At 37.2% G+C, this 13,677-nt stretch overlaps 1 protein-coding gene across 7 annotated transcripts in view; it reads left to right on the top strand.

The window, feature by feature from the left end:
- The window catches only part of Clock (clock circadian regulator), an 85,917-nt gene that overhangs the window by 57,847 nt on the left and 14,393 nt on the right, over nucleotides 1-13,677 (top strand). For 6 of the 7 annotated variants that reach the window (XM_026785161.1, XM_026785163.1, XM_013350778.2 and 3 more), the window contains 8 exons: nucleotides 1,782-1,864; nucleotides 2,264-2,370; nucleotides 3,075-3,222; nucleotides 3,712-3,787; nucleotides 8,085-8,226; nucleotides 9,103-9,203; nucleotides 9,706-9,795; nucleotides 13,155-13,307. In XM_026785161.1, the coding sequence (XP_026640962.1) occupies nucleotides 1,782-1,864; nucleotides 2,264-2,370; nucleotides 3,075-3,222; nucleotides 3,712-3,787; nucleotides 8,085-8,226; nucleotides 9,103-9,203; nucleotides 9,706-9,795; nucleotides 13,155-13,307 (900 nt within the window). The remainder of the gene's footprint in view (nucleotides 1-1,781; nucleotides 1,865-2,263; nucleotides 2,371-3,074; nucleotides 3,223-3,711; nucleotides 3,788-8,084; nucleotides 8,227-9,102; nucleotides 9,204-9,705; nucleotides 9,796-13,154; nucleotides 13,308-13,677) is intronic. The other variant, XM_026785162.1, reaches the window with a different exon arrangement.

The following is a 13,677-nucleotide window of genomic DNA, read 5'->3' as shown; positions in this document are numbered from 1 at the left end:
AGAAGAAGAAGAAGAAGAAGAAGAAGAAGAAGAAGAAGAAGAAGAAGAAGAAGAAGAAGAAGAAGAAGAAGAAGAAATAGAAAAAAGATATGGCTTCACTAGACATAATTTGATACTTGAATTTTTATTAATTTTTTAAAAAATGTGTATGGGTGTTTTTTTACACGTATGTTTGTGTACCATGTGCATGCTTGGTACCCAGGGAGGCCAGAAGAAGGCCAGAAAAAAGATGCCCTAGAACTGGAGTTACATACAGTTGTGAGTTACCATATGAATGCTGAAAATTGAACCAAAGCCCTTTGGGAGAACTGGAGAGTTCTTAACGGCTGAGCCATCTCTCCAGCCCCTGCTCTTTGAATTTTAAATTGTGTGCTTTTATTTCTTGCATCCCATAAGCCGATGATTAGTAGAGAAGGAGAAAAGTGGATTTCTTTAGCCCTTAGAGACTGGAAAGAAGACAAGGTGATATTACAGTTGGGTGACATCATAGTGTAAGAAAGAACAGTTAGCTGATAGGAGATTTTAAACTAGTCTTGCTGTACCGTTTTGTCTTAGGAAATTGGAGGGCAGTTGCATGCTTTGTCTCATTTCAGTTTTACACTGTGAGATAGATGCTGTCATAATTTATATTTAAGGAAACTAAGGCTTAAGAAAGTTGCTTGCCAAATATCTAGTAAGTGGAACTTGATTGGAATTATTTTTCTTTCAAAGCCCCATCTCCTAAGGGTTAGAGAAGATTGTGTAAGGATGGAGAGAAAGACTGTAGAACATTGCTTTGTACAACAAAATCTAGGTTTCATGGATATGAGGGAGAAGAGTCAGAATTTATCTAGGCTTCATGGATATGAGGGGAGAGCAGTCAAAACTTATTTTAGAAAAGTAATCAGAGGCCAGGCCTGAAATTTCTTTTCTCTGTGGTTTTTCTCCTTGGAGAGACTCAAGCATGAGAAACCATAGAAGAGTTTTAAGTGGGAAGTTATATAATCATGTTTGAGAATTGCTAAGGTAATGATAATGCCTGACCATTAGGGAGGGAGGGTAAGGATCTAAACTTAGTCACTTCGTAAGTGATGTACAATGAATTTTAAAATTCCTAGAAGGTGAGATTAGAAGTCTTTAGAGCTGGAGAGATGGCTTAGTGGTTAACACTTACTGCTCTTACAAAGAACTGCCATTTGGTTCTCAGCAGCCATGCATGCTAACTCCAGCTGGTGACCACACCCTCATCTGGTCTCCTCAGGCACATGTTGACACACACAGAGACACATATCTATACACATAAATAAAAACAAATCTTTATTAAAAAACATTTAATAATGGCTACTTATTATCATGAAAGAATGTGCTGATTTCTAGACTCTGTTGTACAGAAATAAGACCATCAATGAGGGAAATTGTGTAAGTATATATGAGAGTAAGGCATGTCCAGACACTGAGAAATGGGAAGGGTAAATCAAAATAAAGGTCTGGATTTAGTAGTAGACTCTTAGGTATGTGAGCGAGAATGAACTGGACTGTAACTGCTGACCTGAGGCTGGCAGTTGCTGCTGTTTATATTGTTGTTGCTTAAGATGGCTGTAAGAATCGTTGGGGATCAAACTTAGGACTTTGTAAACCCTAGACAGGCACTCTGTATCTCGAGCCTGTGTTTAGTACTAAAAACTAAATGTGTTAACGTTTGTTTAGATGAAACTTATTTAATGATTCATGTCTAACAATATTTAATATTTTTAAGGATACAGACAATTTCTTTTAAAGTATACTTGTTAATTCGTTTGTAGGAAATGTGTACTGTTGAAGAGCCCAATGAAGAGTTTACATCTAGACACAGTTTAGAATGGAAGTTTCTATTTCTGGATCACAGGTAATGTCACCTTTAAATGTCACAAAAGAAAAAGAAAAGACTGTAATTATGTAATTCTGGTTATTAATGGACTACAGGGACAAATGTTCTAAACAGAATTTTGAAATTCATTATTCATTCTGGAAAAATGTAAATGCACTTCTCAAATTAATTTCTGGCTGTGATGTCTCTTGTAGAAAAGTTGTAATCTGATTATTTATTTGTTGTTTGTTTGAGTTTTTCGAGGCACGGTTTCCCAGCAGCTATGGAGTGAGTCCTGGAATTTGCTCAGTAGATGAGGCTGGCCTTGAACTCACAGAGATCCACCTGCCTCTACCTCCCAAGTGCTGGGATTAAAAGGTGTACACCACCACCGCCTGGCAATACTGATTTTTTTTTTATTGTCATTAAATAATTTAGGGCACCACCAATAATAGGCTATTTGCCATTTGAAGTTTTGGGAACATCAGGCTATGATTACTATCATGTGGATGACCTAGAAAATCTGGCAAAATGTCATGAGCACTGTAAGTAAATCTTAATGTTTCTCTGTTAAGAACTATTTTAAAGCACACAGATAGATACTCTGTTCTATTAATGAGACTGAGAAAAGATTTAGAACTGTTTTTTTTTTAAACATATACAAAGGAAAATCTTATAGTGCATTAGAGAAGTACATAGTTTCCCAAATCAGTTTAACCACAAAACCCAGTTTTTGCCTAACTTCAATTAAAGTGCTTTAGAACCTAACATTTGAACTAGTTTGGGAAGTTCCACTTAACAATGATTGCAAACATTGGCATTATTCTGAGTTTTGGTTAGTAAGAGCTTTATAATTAGATGCCTCAGGTATCATAGGTGTTAGTGTCTGTGAGAAAGTACAGTCGGTATGATTATGAGCTGTTGTTTCCCTACATGTTGTATATCTGGGCATGAACAAGTTAGTAGTATGAGTCTTTCAGTATATGGGATTTGTTATGAATGAAGAAATGTATAAGATCAGCAATGATTGACTATAAAGTTGGAAACTGGGGGATCTGGTTATTTGGGAGACCTTAAGCTAGTTTTTAAAAACATCCTTTTAGTTGATACATTTTTCTGAAAGTTATCCAGAAAATAATTCTATCTGTATAGAGTTAAAATGTAAATAAAAGCCTTTGTTTAAGAAATTTAGATTCTTATAGCTAAGTATATATCAAAGAAAAAAATACGTGTTTCTTTTCTTTTTCAGTAATGCAGTATGGGAAAGGCAAATCCTGTTATTATAGATTCCTGACCAAAGGACAGCAGTGGATTTGGCTTCAGACTCATTATTATATCACTTACCATCAGTGGAACTCAAGGCCAGAGTTCATTGTGTGTACTCACACTGTAGTAAGGTAATAATTCTTTAAAACATGTGTAAGGTGTGCTGAGAGCCAAAAATAATTTTATGTGTAGTTTGTTAATGAATGATAGTGATCTTTCCCCAGTTTTAATACTTAATATTTTTTAATAGTAAACTATTTAATAGTTAGAAATCTAATACTGGCAGTGCATAAGTATGTAAGAGCTGACTTGAGTATTGTGCTGTAGCAGAAGCTGTACAACATTCAAGCTGCAGTGCATGTCGTGAAAAACATAAACCAGAGTAATGTCCTTCCTTCATTTAGTTCCTCTCAATTTACATGCTTAGTTCCTACAGGTCCTTGGTAGCATACCTAAGGCATATGTACACTGTACATATGTGTTAGGTTTGCTTAGCACATAGGAACTCATACAAAAGTACTGTGATCCGGAGAGAGATATAACTAGCACCAATTATTTGCATCTCTACAGTAATTTAAATAAATGGCCAAACATTAAAATTTGATTCTTTCCATTTATAGTTATGCAGAAGTCAGGGCTGAAAGACGACGAGAACTTGGCATTGAAGAGTCTCTTCCTGAGACAGCTGCTGACAAAGTATGTTTCTTACAGCCTCTTTTTTAAATATTTCATTTCCTAATAATTTGTGAGAGAGATTTGGTTATCTTTATAATATTTATTTTTCACCTTTTAAAAAATATCATTTGCTTCTAAAAAGGAATTGAAGATCTTGCCATTTAAAACTTATTAGGTGAGAGACATACCCAAAATAATATTAAAACTATCAGTGACTCTAATGTGCTTGACTGTGTTCCTTTCATAATTATAGACTATGATCTACTCCTTAGATGGCTTTTTCTGAGGTGATAACATACACTGTGAGAATACTGAGTAGTTTTAAGAGGGAACCTTCCCTAAAGACACGTGACTGGGAAATTATAGTTAGAATTGGAAGTCTGGTTTCTTTTTGTATATCATGTGGAAACTAAGCATATCACCTGTCTGATTTGATGGAGAGGGAAGTAGAGATCCAAGAGTAGTATTCTGGAATATGTGTGGGAATATAGCTCTCTTACGTAAGTGCAAAGAGGGTTTGATCAGAGACAGATAGGTTTTCAACTCTTATCAAACTGGCAGCTATGACTTGCAGGTCACATCTGACCTTCTGACTGATTTCACAACATCTATAAACTATAAATGCATTTTATATACTAAATACTTGAAAAAATCCAAATAATAATAATGTTTTAATAATAAGGCTCCATGAAACAAGTATCAGATTCAAATTGCAGTGTTTATAAAGAACAGAACGACACCCAGTTGCTTATATTTTGTCTGTCGATATATTTGTGCTGCAGTCATTGAGTAGTAGTGACAGAGACTGTATGGCTGCGAGAAGCTGAGAGATTCACTCTCTGGGACAGTCAGTGTTACGGAGAGAGATGTCTGCTTCCTGGTTTATAGTAGCACACTGAGGCGTGGTAGATTACTTGAGGATCACATTTCCTCATCACGTTCTGCTCATGATTAGTGGTTGTTAGAATAGTGGGGAGCTTATGGCAAGGTTCTCAGTGAAATAAGAATTAGCTTAAGGAGAGGCGTTTGTGATGTCACAAGGTTGGAAAGGGACGTAGGAAAGGGAATGTTGTTGTATGGAGGTTTACCGTCTGGATTGCAGGCAGATAAGAACCCTCGCAAGTTTCTTGATTATTAATTTGAAGTAAGAACAGTCAGTGTGCTTTGTTTCTTTGGCAATATTGTACTGTATAGGATAAGCAAAAGTGGTTTAACTATTGGGATTTTGCCAAGGAAATGATGATAAGAGGAAATAGGAGCTAGGGTATTGAGCATATGTACACGGTTGTTAGAATATCAAACATAAATGTAAGATTCTTAAGGGAAAGAGGACAAAATGAAAGTGATATATAGAAGTGTAGAGTCAATGTAGCTTTGGCTTAAACCACAGGATTATTGGAATTAGGATACTTAGGGATGAGTAGGTAATGTGGCAAGTTTTGGTCAAAAATGAGGATACTTGAATTGAGGTAATTGGCTTTAAGGTATGACCAAGAATTAGTGACTGAAGACTCATGGAGATTTTGAAGGGGTGACACCAAGGACAAGAGCTTGCGGTGTTGGGTTTGAGTAGAAGTGATTTGGGATTACTGGTTCTGGGGAGCACTGAGCCAGAAGTTAGAATGCCATTCAGGTGTATGTGTGAAGTCAGCACAGGAACGATACATGACCTCAAGAAACCGTGTGACATAGCATGTGAGCTTAAGCTCCACACCAGTGAGCTTAAGGAGGACGTTTCTTCATCCTGTGTAGTTAAGATCTGAGAGTCCTAAAATAGAAACTCCCATTTTTGATGGGAATGACATGGACATTGGTGAGGTCTGATTTTTAGAACTAATGTGTGAAATAAATAATCAGAGCTGAAGTGGAAAATGCAGAGCTATTTGTTATTATGCACTGTGAAGGTGGGTGGAAGGTTTCAGAGGCTAGGAAGCAGTGAGAAATGGACTCAGATACAGGCTGGGAAGAGCTGCAAGTTGACGAAGGAGGAGACAAGGCATTGAGTGACATGGCCTCTGCCCCAGAATGAATAACGTTGAGAGCAAATATTTTGCAATTATATGTAACCTTGAAATAGGATGTACACTTGTTTCTTGTTCACTGATGCATGATTGTATTCTGAGTATGGGATGAGAGAAAGCACCAGTATATGTGTTCTGTCATAGAAGGTGCTGCTTTTGGTGGTGGGTAAGCCTGCCTAAGGCAAGGCTGTCAGTTGAGAGGGGAGACAAAGAATAAGGAACAGTGGGAAAAGTTTGGGATAACTCAAGAATAGAAAAATGAGCCCTTTAGTACACTTGGCAGTTCTGCTGACTAGACTTGAGCATACTTTTGAAGTTAGTTACTTTTGATAGTTCCTTTTAAAATGTGGTAAAATGGCAATTTTATTGACTTTAAGGACACACTTCAACATTGTAACATTTCTGCAGCTGTACAGCATCAGCATCCATATCTAGAACCTTTTCATCCTCTTAAACATCAGCTGTGTTTGTTAAACAGCTTTTCACCCCTTCCCTCCAGCTCTTTTCATCTGTGGCTTTCTTTTTTAAATTTGACTACTCTGAGTACCTCATGTAAGTAGAATCATGCAGTGTTTGTTCCATTGTGACTGGCTAATTTTACTTGGTGGAATGTTCTCAGGGTTCATTATATCAGATATTCCCCTTTGTTTTGCAGGATGGGTAATATTCTATTATGTGTGTGTGTCCTCTTATTAATCACTGGAATCCTGGGTTGCCTTCACCTTTTATTTGTAATATATATATATATATATATATATATATATATATATATATGAACATAGGTAGGCATACAGACAGCTACTATAGTCCCTACTTCTTGGGTGTATACCAAGTAGTATACTGGATTATATGGTAGGTAGAATTTGAGAGAACCTGCCATACTGTTTTCCATAGAGGCCATGCCATTTTTCCGGTCCCTTTACCAAGCTATAAGAAGAGTTCAAGATTCTTTTTTTTTTTTTTTTTTTTTTTTTTGGTTTTTCGAGACAGGGTTTCTCTGTAGCTTTGGAGTTTGGAGCCTGTCCTGAGTTCAAGATTCTTTTCATCTTTATCATACTGATTGATTTCTGAGAAGCTTTTGTGTTTGGTGAGGGTTTGTTGTTATTTTTTTGTTGTTTTATTTACAACACAAAAAAACTTTGTAACATTGACAGCCAGGAACTCTATATAAACCAGGTTGACTTTGAACTCGCAGAGGACATCTGTCACTCAAGTGTCTGACTTGGGTCTTCTGGTCCTAGCTTTCTAATAGAGCATGAGCTAGCGTGACCGATTTTGATTTGGATTCCCCTGGTTAGTAAGTTTGAGCAGTTCATCAGGTGATTGTTTCCTCCTTGGAAAAGTATTTATTTTCATTCTCTCTTTTTTGTTTTCTTATTTATCTATTCATTCATTTATCTATTTTGGATTTTTGTTTTGTTTTGTTTTTGAGGTAGGGTTTCATACAGCCCAGGATAGCCTTGGGCTGGCTATGCAGCCAGGAATGACCTTGAATTCCTGATGATTCTGCCTCTGCATCCCAAGTGTTTTGTTTACAGGTTTGTACCACCTGTGTCCAACTTGTCCTCTTTTTGTTTTGGGGTTTTGTTTGTTTCTTGACAGGACATCTTGCTGTGTTGTCCAGGCTGAGCTCAAATGATCCTCTTACTAGCCTTTGCAAATACTGTGTTGAAAGGTACATACTCGCTGGTACAGTTACTCACTCCTGTAATCTTAGTTTTTGGGAAACTGAGGCAGGAGGATTGCTACAGGTTCCTGGCCAGTAGTGTGAGACTTTTCTCAACAACAAACAGGAGTGCATCTTGTCACAAATGATGTGTTTTGTGTCCATTTTTATAACCGAGTTCTGTATTCTAGATATTTAGTCCTGATCAGATAATGATATATAAATATCTCCTTACTCTTGTAAATTATTTTAATTCTGTTGTCACCGGTGTTTTCTGATGCAGAAGTGTTTTTAATTTTGTGACCATTTCTTTATGCTTTCTTCAAGTGTTTTATGTTTAGTTTGTAATGTTTATGTCTTTGATGAATTTTGAGCTAATTTTTGAACATAAAACAAGAGTAAAACCTGAGTCTTGTTATTTTTTTTCTAAATAGAGAATGAACAAATTTTACAATATTAAAATAAGACTTTTTTCCTGACACGTATACATACACACAGTTTTTAAACCTTGTAAAGCAAGGCTTCCGTGCCTTGTGCTTGCACACATAGTCTCTCCAGCCCTCTTGTCCAGCTGTGCTGAGACCTCTGCACTGAGCAATGTGAAAACATTTATTTTTTCTCGTCTCCTTAGAGCCAAGATTCAGGGTCTGACAACCGTATCAATACAGTCAGTCTCAAGGAAGCACTGGAAAGGTTTGATCACAGCCCAACTCCGTCTGCCTCTTCCAGAAGCTCACGAAAGTCATCTCACACAGCAGTCTCGGACCCTTCCTGTAAGTGCCTTGACCTGGGGACAAGCGTGTGTTTGAAAGAGCTCTTCTAAATTATTTGTGTTGCTGATATTAGCACTTTTGTCCAGAGTTTTTCGAATTCTAGTTTTTTTTCAGTTTTGAAGTATAACTACCTTTCTAGTAAGAAGCAAATTATTTATCTTTAGAAAAGATTTAAGGTCATCAGATGATGATATGTAGATGGTAATATTCTGCTTACCTTTTAAATGAGTCCCTTATAAGAAAAAATACTACTTTTCATTGTAAATCAGGTGCTTATCAGCCACATGTGAATGATGGAAACAGAACTCTGGTCCTCTGCAATAATAAGGACTGTTAACCATTGAGTGTTCTTTAATTTATGGAGACTTGGGTAATTGCCTTTAAATTGTAGTTGATCCTCTGTATCTACAGCTGGTAATAGGAAATGCCTTCTCCATTGTATGAGCATGTGCAGGCTTCTTTCTTTGCCATTATTCTCTAGTCCTATTACAGCTGTTTTATCAAGTATGCATTGTAGTAGGTATTAGTAATCCGAAGTTGATTTGAATTATACAGAAGAATGTGCCTCGCTGATAAATACTATGCTGTCTGCTAGAAGACACCTTAGTGTGCGTGGATTTTTATACCTGCAGGAGCCCTGAAGCCTAGCCTTTGAGGGAATTGAGGAGAACGGGAGGAACTGTTTTCAAAGTTTTTTGCAACACATTTTCTTTGTCCTTAAAAAAGAAATAATTAAAATTACTCTTATAAACATGGATTTATGTATCTAATATCAGAAAGCTAACTTAGTCATTTCCATTCATGAAGCATATTTTGAGATTAACCATTCAGATCTGTTTGTAAGCACCAATTCTTTTCTTTTTTAACTAACTTCAGCAACACCGACAAAGATCCCCACTGATACTAGCACTCCTCCCAGACAGCATTTGCCAGCTCACGAAAAGACGACACAGCGGAGGCCGTCCTTCAGCAGTCAGGTATGCGTGTCAGCTGGCATCGCAGCCTTCAGCAGTCGGGTATGCCTGTTAGCCAGCCCTAACAGCCTTCAACAGTCGGGTATGCGTGTTAGCCGGCATCACAGCCTTCAGCAGATTCCCTGTTGCAGTAACAGATGACTAAGATACCCTTTCTGTAAGAACCACAATTTTCTGCAGACCTATGAAATTCAAAATCTTTCCCATTTTACAGATAAAATGCTAGATAATTATTTTTTTAATTGTGAAAAGTGCTAATTGAGAGCTATGAAGTTCCAGTTGCCTTCAGTTCAGTCCACCCAACTTCCAATTGAGTGTACATCCAAGGGCCTGTGCTGGGTACCATGGGAAAGAAAAGATAAAAAGAGTAGAAAGGGTGACGTACTTTGTACTCAACAAAATACAAGGTTGAGAATGATAAACACATTGTGTTGGTGTTTATGGTGGAAGTCCTCCTAGATGAGTATGAACATCACTTCATTGTCATTTTTTATTTTGCTTCTAGTCCATAAACTCCCAGTCTGTTGGTCCATCATTAACACAGCCAGTGATGTCTCAAGCTGCAAATTTACCAATTCCACAAGGCATGTCACAGGTATTTTTGTTTGTTTTAGTTGAGCATTTACAAATGATAATTGCATTTAAGCAAATATGATTTTATTCATATGTATATATAAATACATATACTTATAAAGGCAGTAAATCTTAATTGGAAATATTTAGAATATGTAGTGACATTTTAGTTACCTACAATGATTTGGGTACCCCTGGACCCTTACTAGACAGAATCACAGGTGCATATATCTTTTAAGATTCTTGATGTTCTTATACAACAAAGAGTTTTCTTGCTTGCTGTGTTATAACATCTTACATATAACAACAGCTTATAGGTATGATCATTTTAAACATGAGATATACTAGTTCATTTTGTTCTTCCTATGGCTATTGGAAGATTTGAGTAATTTACATATTAATTCATTTGTTTGCACATGGGGCATTGAGTTCTATGTATGTATTGAGTTACATATATCAGGGATGCTGACAGTATTTGTAATATCTATATTAATAAGCCTCTTGATCTAGAATATATGATATATAATTAAAATATCATGTTATGCAGTCTACATACAAGACTTGGATCCTTAATACAGCTTAATCAAGTGTGAGATGCCAAGGGTGGTAGTACATGCTGTCCTAACAATGTGGGAGGTGGGAGCCAGAAAATCAGGTGTTCAGGGTTTTCCATTGCTATATAGTGAGTTCACAACCAGCCACCAAAAGCAAAACCAAAATAACAACACAAGTGAAGGAGAGCTGTTCTGAAATGTGAGATGGCCTGAGTCCAAGGAGAAGTGAGTACTGAAGTCAGCAAAAGAGGAGTTAGTTCCCAGTGCACTGCTGCCTTCTTAGCTGGAGTTAGAGCTCCTTTAAAGTTTCAGAAATACTACTGACTTACAGTGATAAATATAGTAGGAAATCTTCAGTTTATTTGACACTAAGAGCTGCTTGCTAGCAGCACTACCCTGGAAGAGCTCTATAACAGTACTGTATTATTAAATATCAAATTGAATCTTCAAATTTTATTTATTTTGAAGTATTGACAGAACTTTTATGTAATATGCAGACATAGTTTCAATATTATTTGTTGTTTAATTTTATTATGAGTAAAATATTATCAACATCTTTATAGAGGTGTTATTAATATAAGTATATATAAGTAATATATACTATATCAAAAATGGTGCTAAGCATTCAGTCCTCCTGTTTTCATTGACTAAGTAAAGCTCAGTACTTTGCTTTTTTGTTTGTGGATTTATTTCCTGTTATCCTCTATATTCTGTGCTTGTTTCTATTTTTAGTTTGTGTATGGTAGAAATGCTTTAAATTGTGACAACATGACATTTACCTGTAGGAAAAAGTAATTTTAGTTACAATAAAATACATGTGTATGACATAAAAATAAATATAAAATATTTAACTAACATTTTTAAAAGGCATGAGAAAGTTGAGGTACTAAATTTGTAATTTTTCTCAAGCCTAGTAGAATCTAATCCATGATATCAGTTTGTTGTTGTCATCTTCAAAGGTCAAAGTTTCATTCTTTAAAAGCTATTATTCAGAAGCCAAGCAAAATGGTGCAATACCTGGTAGGCAGACGCAGGAGGATTATCAAGAGTTTGAAGTGAACCTGATGTATGAAAAGAGTTCCAATCCAGCCAGAGCTACATAGTGAAGCCATTTCAAGAAAATAAAAAAAAGTAATATTCAGCATCTTTAGCACAAGCTTAAAAAGAACTCATTAATTTAGGACAACATTTTTGAAGATAGAATATGGAAGGGTAGGGTGGGCATTTCCTGCTTTTAGGTGCAGTTCACTGCAGAAAACTATGAAGCTAGATTTCCCATAAAGTGAAATGCTCTATTACTACATAGTACAAAGCTGTTCATGGAAATAAATGAGTAATGAGTCATCGCATGTGCCTAAATTGTAGGAACAGCTTATTAATTGGATATAAAACCCCTGAATGTAGAATGACTTTCTTCATTCATGTGTACATTCATTCATAATTTCTTAGAATTCCTTAGTCTTTTAAAAAAAAAAACGGTGTTTTAAACTGGTCTAAGGATAGTATCACTGAAAAGTAGTTTTTTCAAAACAGTATGAGAATAAAATTATTGGTTATTTGTCAGATGTAAATAAGCGATTTTTGTATATGTGGAGAGGAAGGAAGATACTGGGAACTGAACTCGGGGTCTTGAACATCCTAGGGAAATGCTCTGTATTTGAGCCCTCAAGCCCTTTCTTTTTACTTTTTATTTTGAGACCCAGCCTTAAAATGTTGCCCAGGCTAAACTTGAACTCACTCTGCATCCCATTTGTGATCCTCCTACCTAGCTTTGGGTAATTCTGCCAATGTACACGCAGAGGGCCCTCTAGAGATGACAGTTTGCTTTGGGTTCATTCTCCTCTGGTAAAATGTAGACATGAAGGGAGTAGCTAAAGAACTTGTTTTGCTAAGTTGTTGAGGCACAGATGAGTTCAGGTTGTCTTTTCGCTTTCTTTTTTTAAGAGTCGGGCTCAGTTTTTAGCCGTGACTGATCTAAACCATTCTGTGTAGAACAGGCTGGCCTCAACCTCACAGAGATCCACCTGCCTCTGCCTCCCAAGTGCTAAGATTAAAGGTATATGCCAGCACACCTAGAAGCACTCACATCTTCTAGCTGCAGATTGTTCTGTAATTAGTCAAGGTTGAGTCAGAAGTCAAAAGCATACCACCAGAATTCAAGCAGAGGTAATATAAAGATGTATTAGCTAGTCACTGGGAGAAGAATCTCTAAAAAATGCTAAGAATAGGAAGGTAAGCCAGATAAGCCCGACAGCCTGAGTTCTGCCCCCAGACCGGTTGTCCTCTGACCTACACACACATTTTGTGACATGTGCCCCTCCCCATGTAGTAATTGTAACTTTAAAAAAATGATGTGAGAACCACCACTCTCATAAATCAAGGAGAGCACAGCCAAAAACGGACGTACTGACGCAGCCTCCTGAGCAGCTCTTATTCTGCACTAGATGGGTTTCTTGTGGCTGGAGCCACTGAGTAGAGAAGTGCACTGAGCTGTCATGGAAGGAGGCCATCTGCTGGGAAAGGGAGGCTTTCTGGGTGAGCCAGGGCCGTTACAGGGGGAGGAGCAGCTACCACTGGCATATGGTGACAGAAGAGAAGGGCCCCCACCAGCACCAGTAAGATAAGCACTTCTGCAGCAGCTTCCTAGGGGTCTGCAGGCAAAGACACTGATTTTGAAGTCTAGCTCCAGTGTCACAAGGAGAATAAAGATGGCGGTTTGGGAACTGGCATTCTGGTCTTGTGGCACTGCTTGCTTTTCACAGCGCACAGATATTAGGACCAGGGAATTCTAAGATGTGTTATGCTTTCTTTACATGTACTGCTGCAGTTTCAGTTTTCAGCCCAGTTAGGAGCCATGCAGCATTTAAAAGACCAGCTGGAGCAGCGGACACGGATGATAGAGGCAAATATTCATCGGCAACAAGAAGAGCTAAGGAAAATCCAAGAACAGCTTCAAATGGTCCATGGACAAGGGCTTCAGGTAAATTATTCTGAGCACAGAGAATCTCATTCACAGTTTGGGTTCCTAAAAATTGCCTCCTCCCACTTAAATGAAAAGTCGGATGCAAGAGGTGGATTTTTCCCAGTTCAGTACACATTTGTAGTAGGGGGCTGCTTAGACCCGAAATAATCACCCAGAAGCTATATTGTTTACAACATTGTTTGCCCAATAGCTTAAGTGTATTGCTAGCTAGCATTTAGAATTATTCCATCTCTATTCATCTGTGTATTGCCTCATGGCTGGCTTACCAGCAAGGTTCTGGCTCGTCTGTTCCCAGTAGCTACATGGTGTCTCCTCACTCTGACTCCGCCTAATATATATATATATATATATATATATATATATATAT

Source organism: Microtus ochrogaster, linkage group LG1 (assembly GCF_000317375.1).
Source record: "Microtus ochrogaster isolate Prairie Vole_2 linkage group LG1, MicOch1.0, whole genome shotgun sequence".
NCBI lineage: Eukaryota > Metazoa > Chordata > Mammalia > Rodentia > Cricetidae > Microtus > Microtus ochrogaster.
The sequence above is the reverse complement of the archived record's forward strand: the minus strand, read 5'-3'. Positions and strand labels throughout refer to the sequence as shown.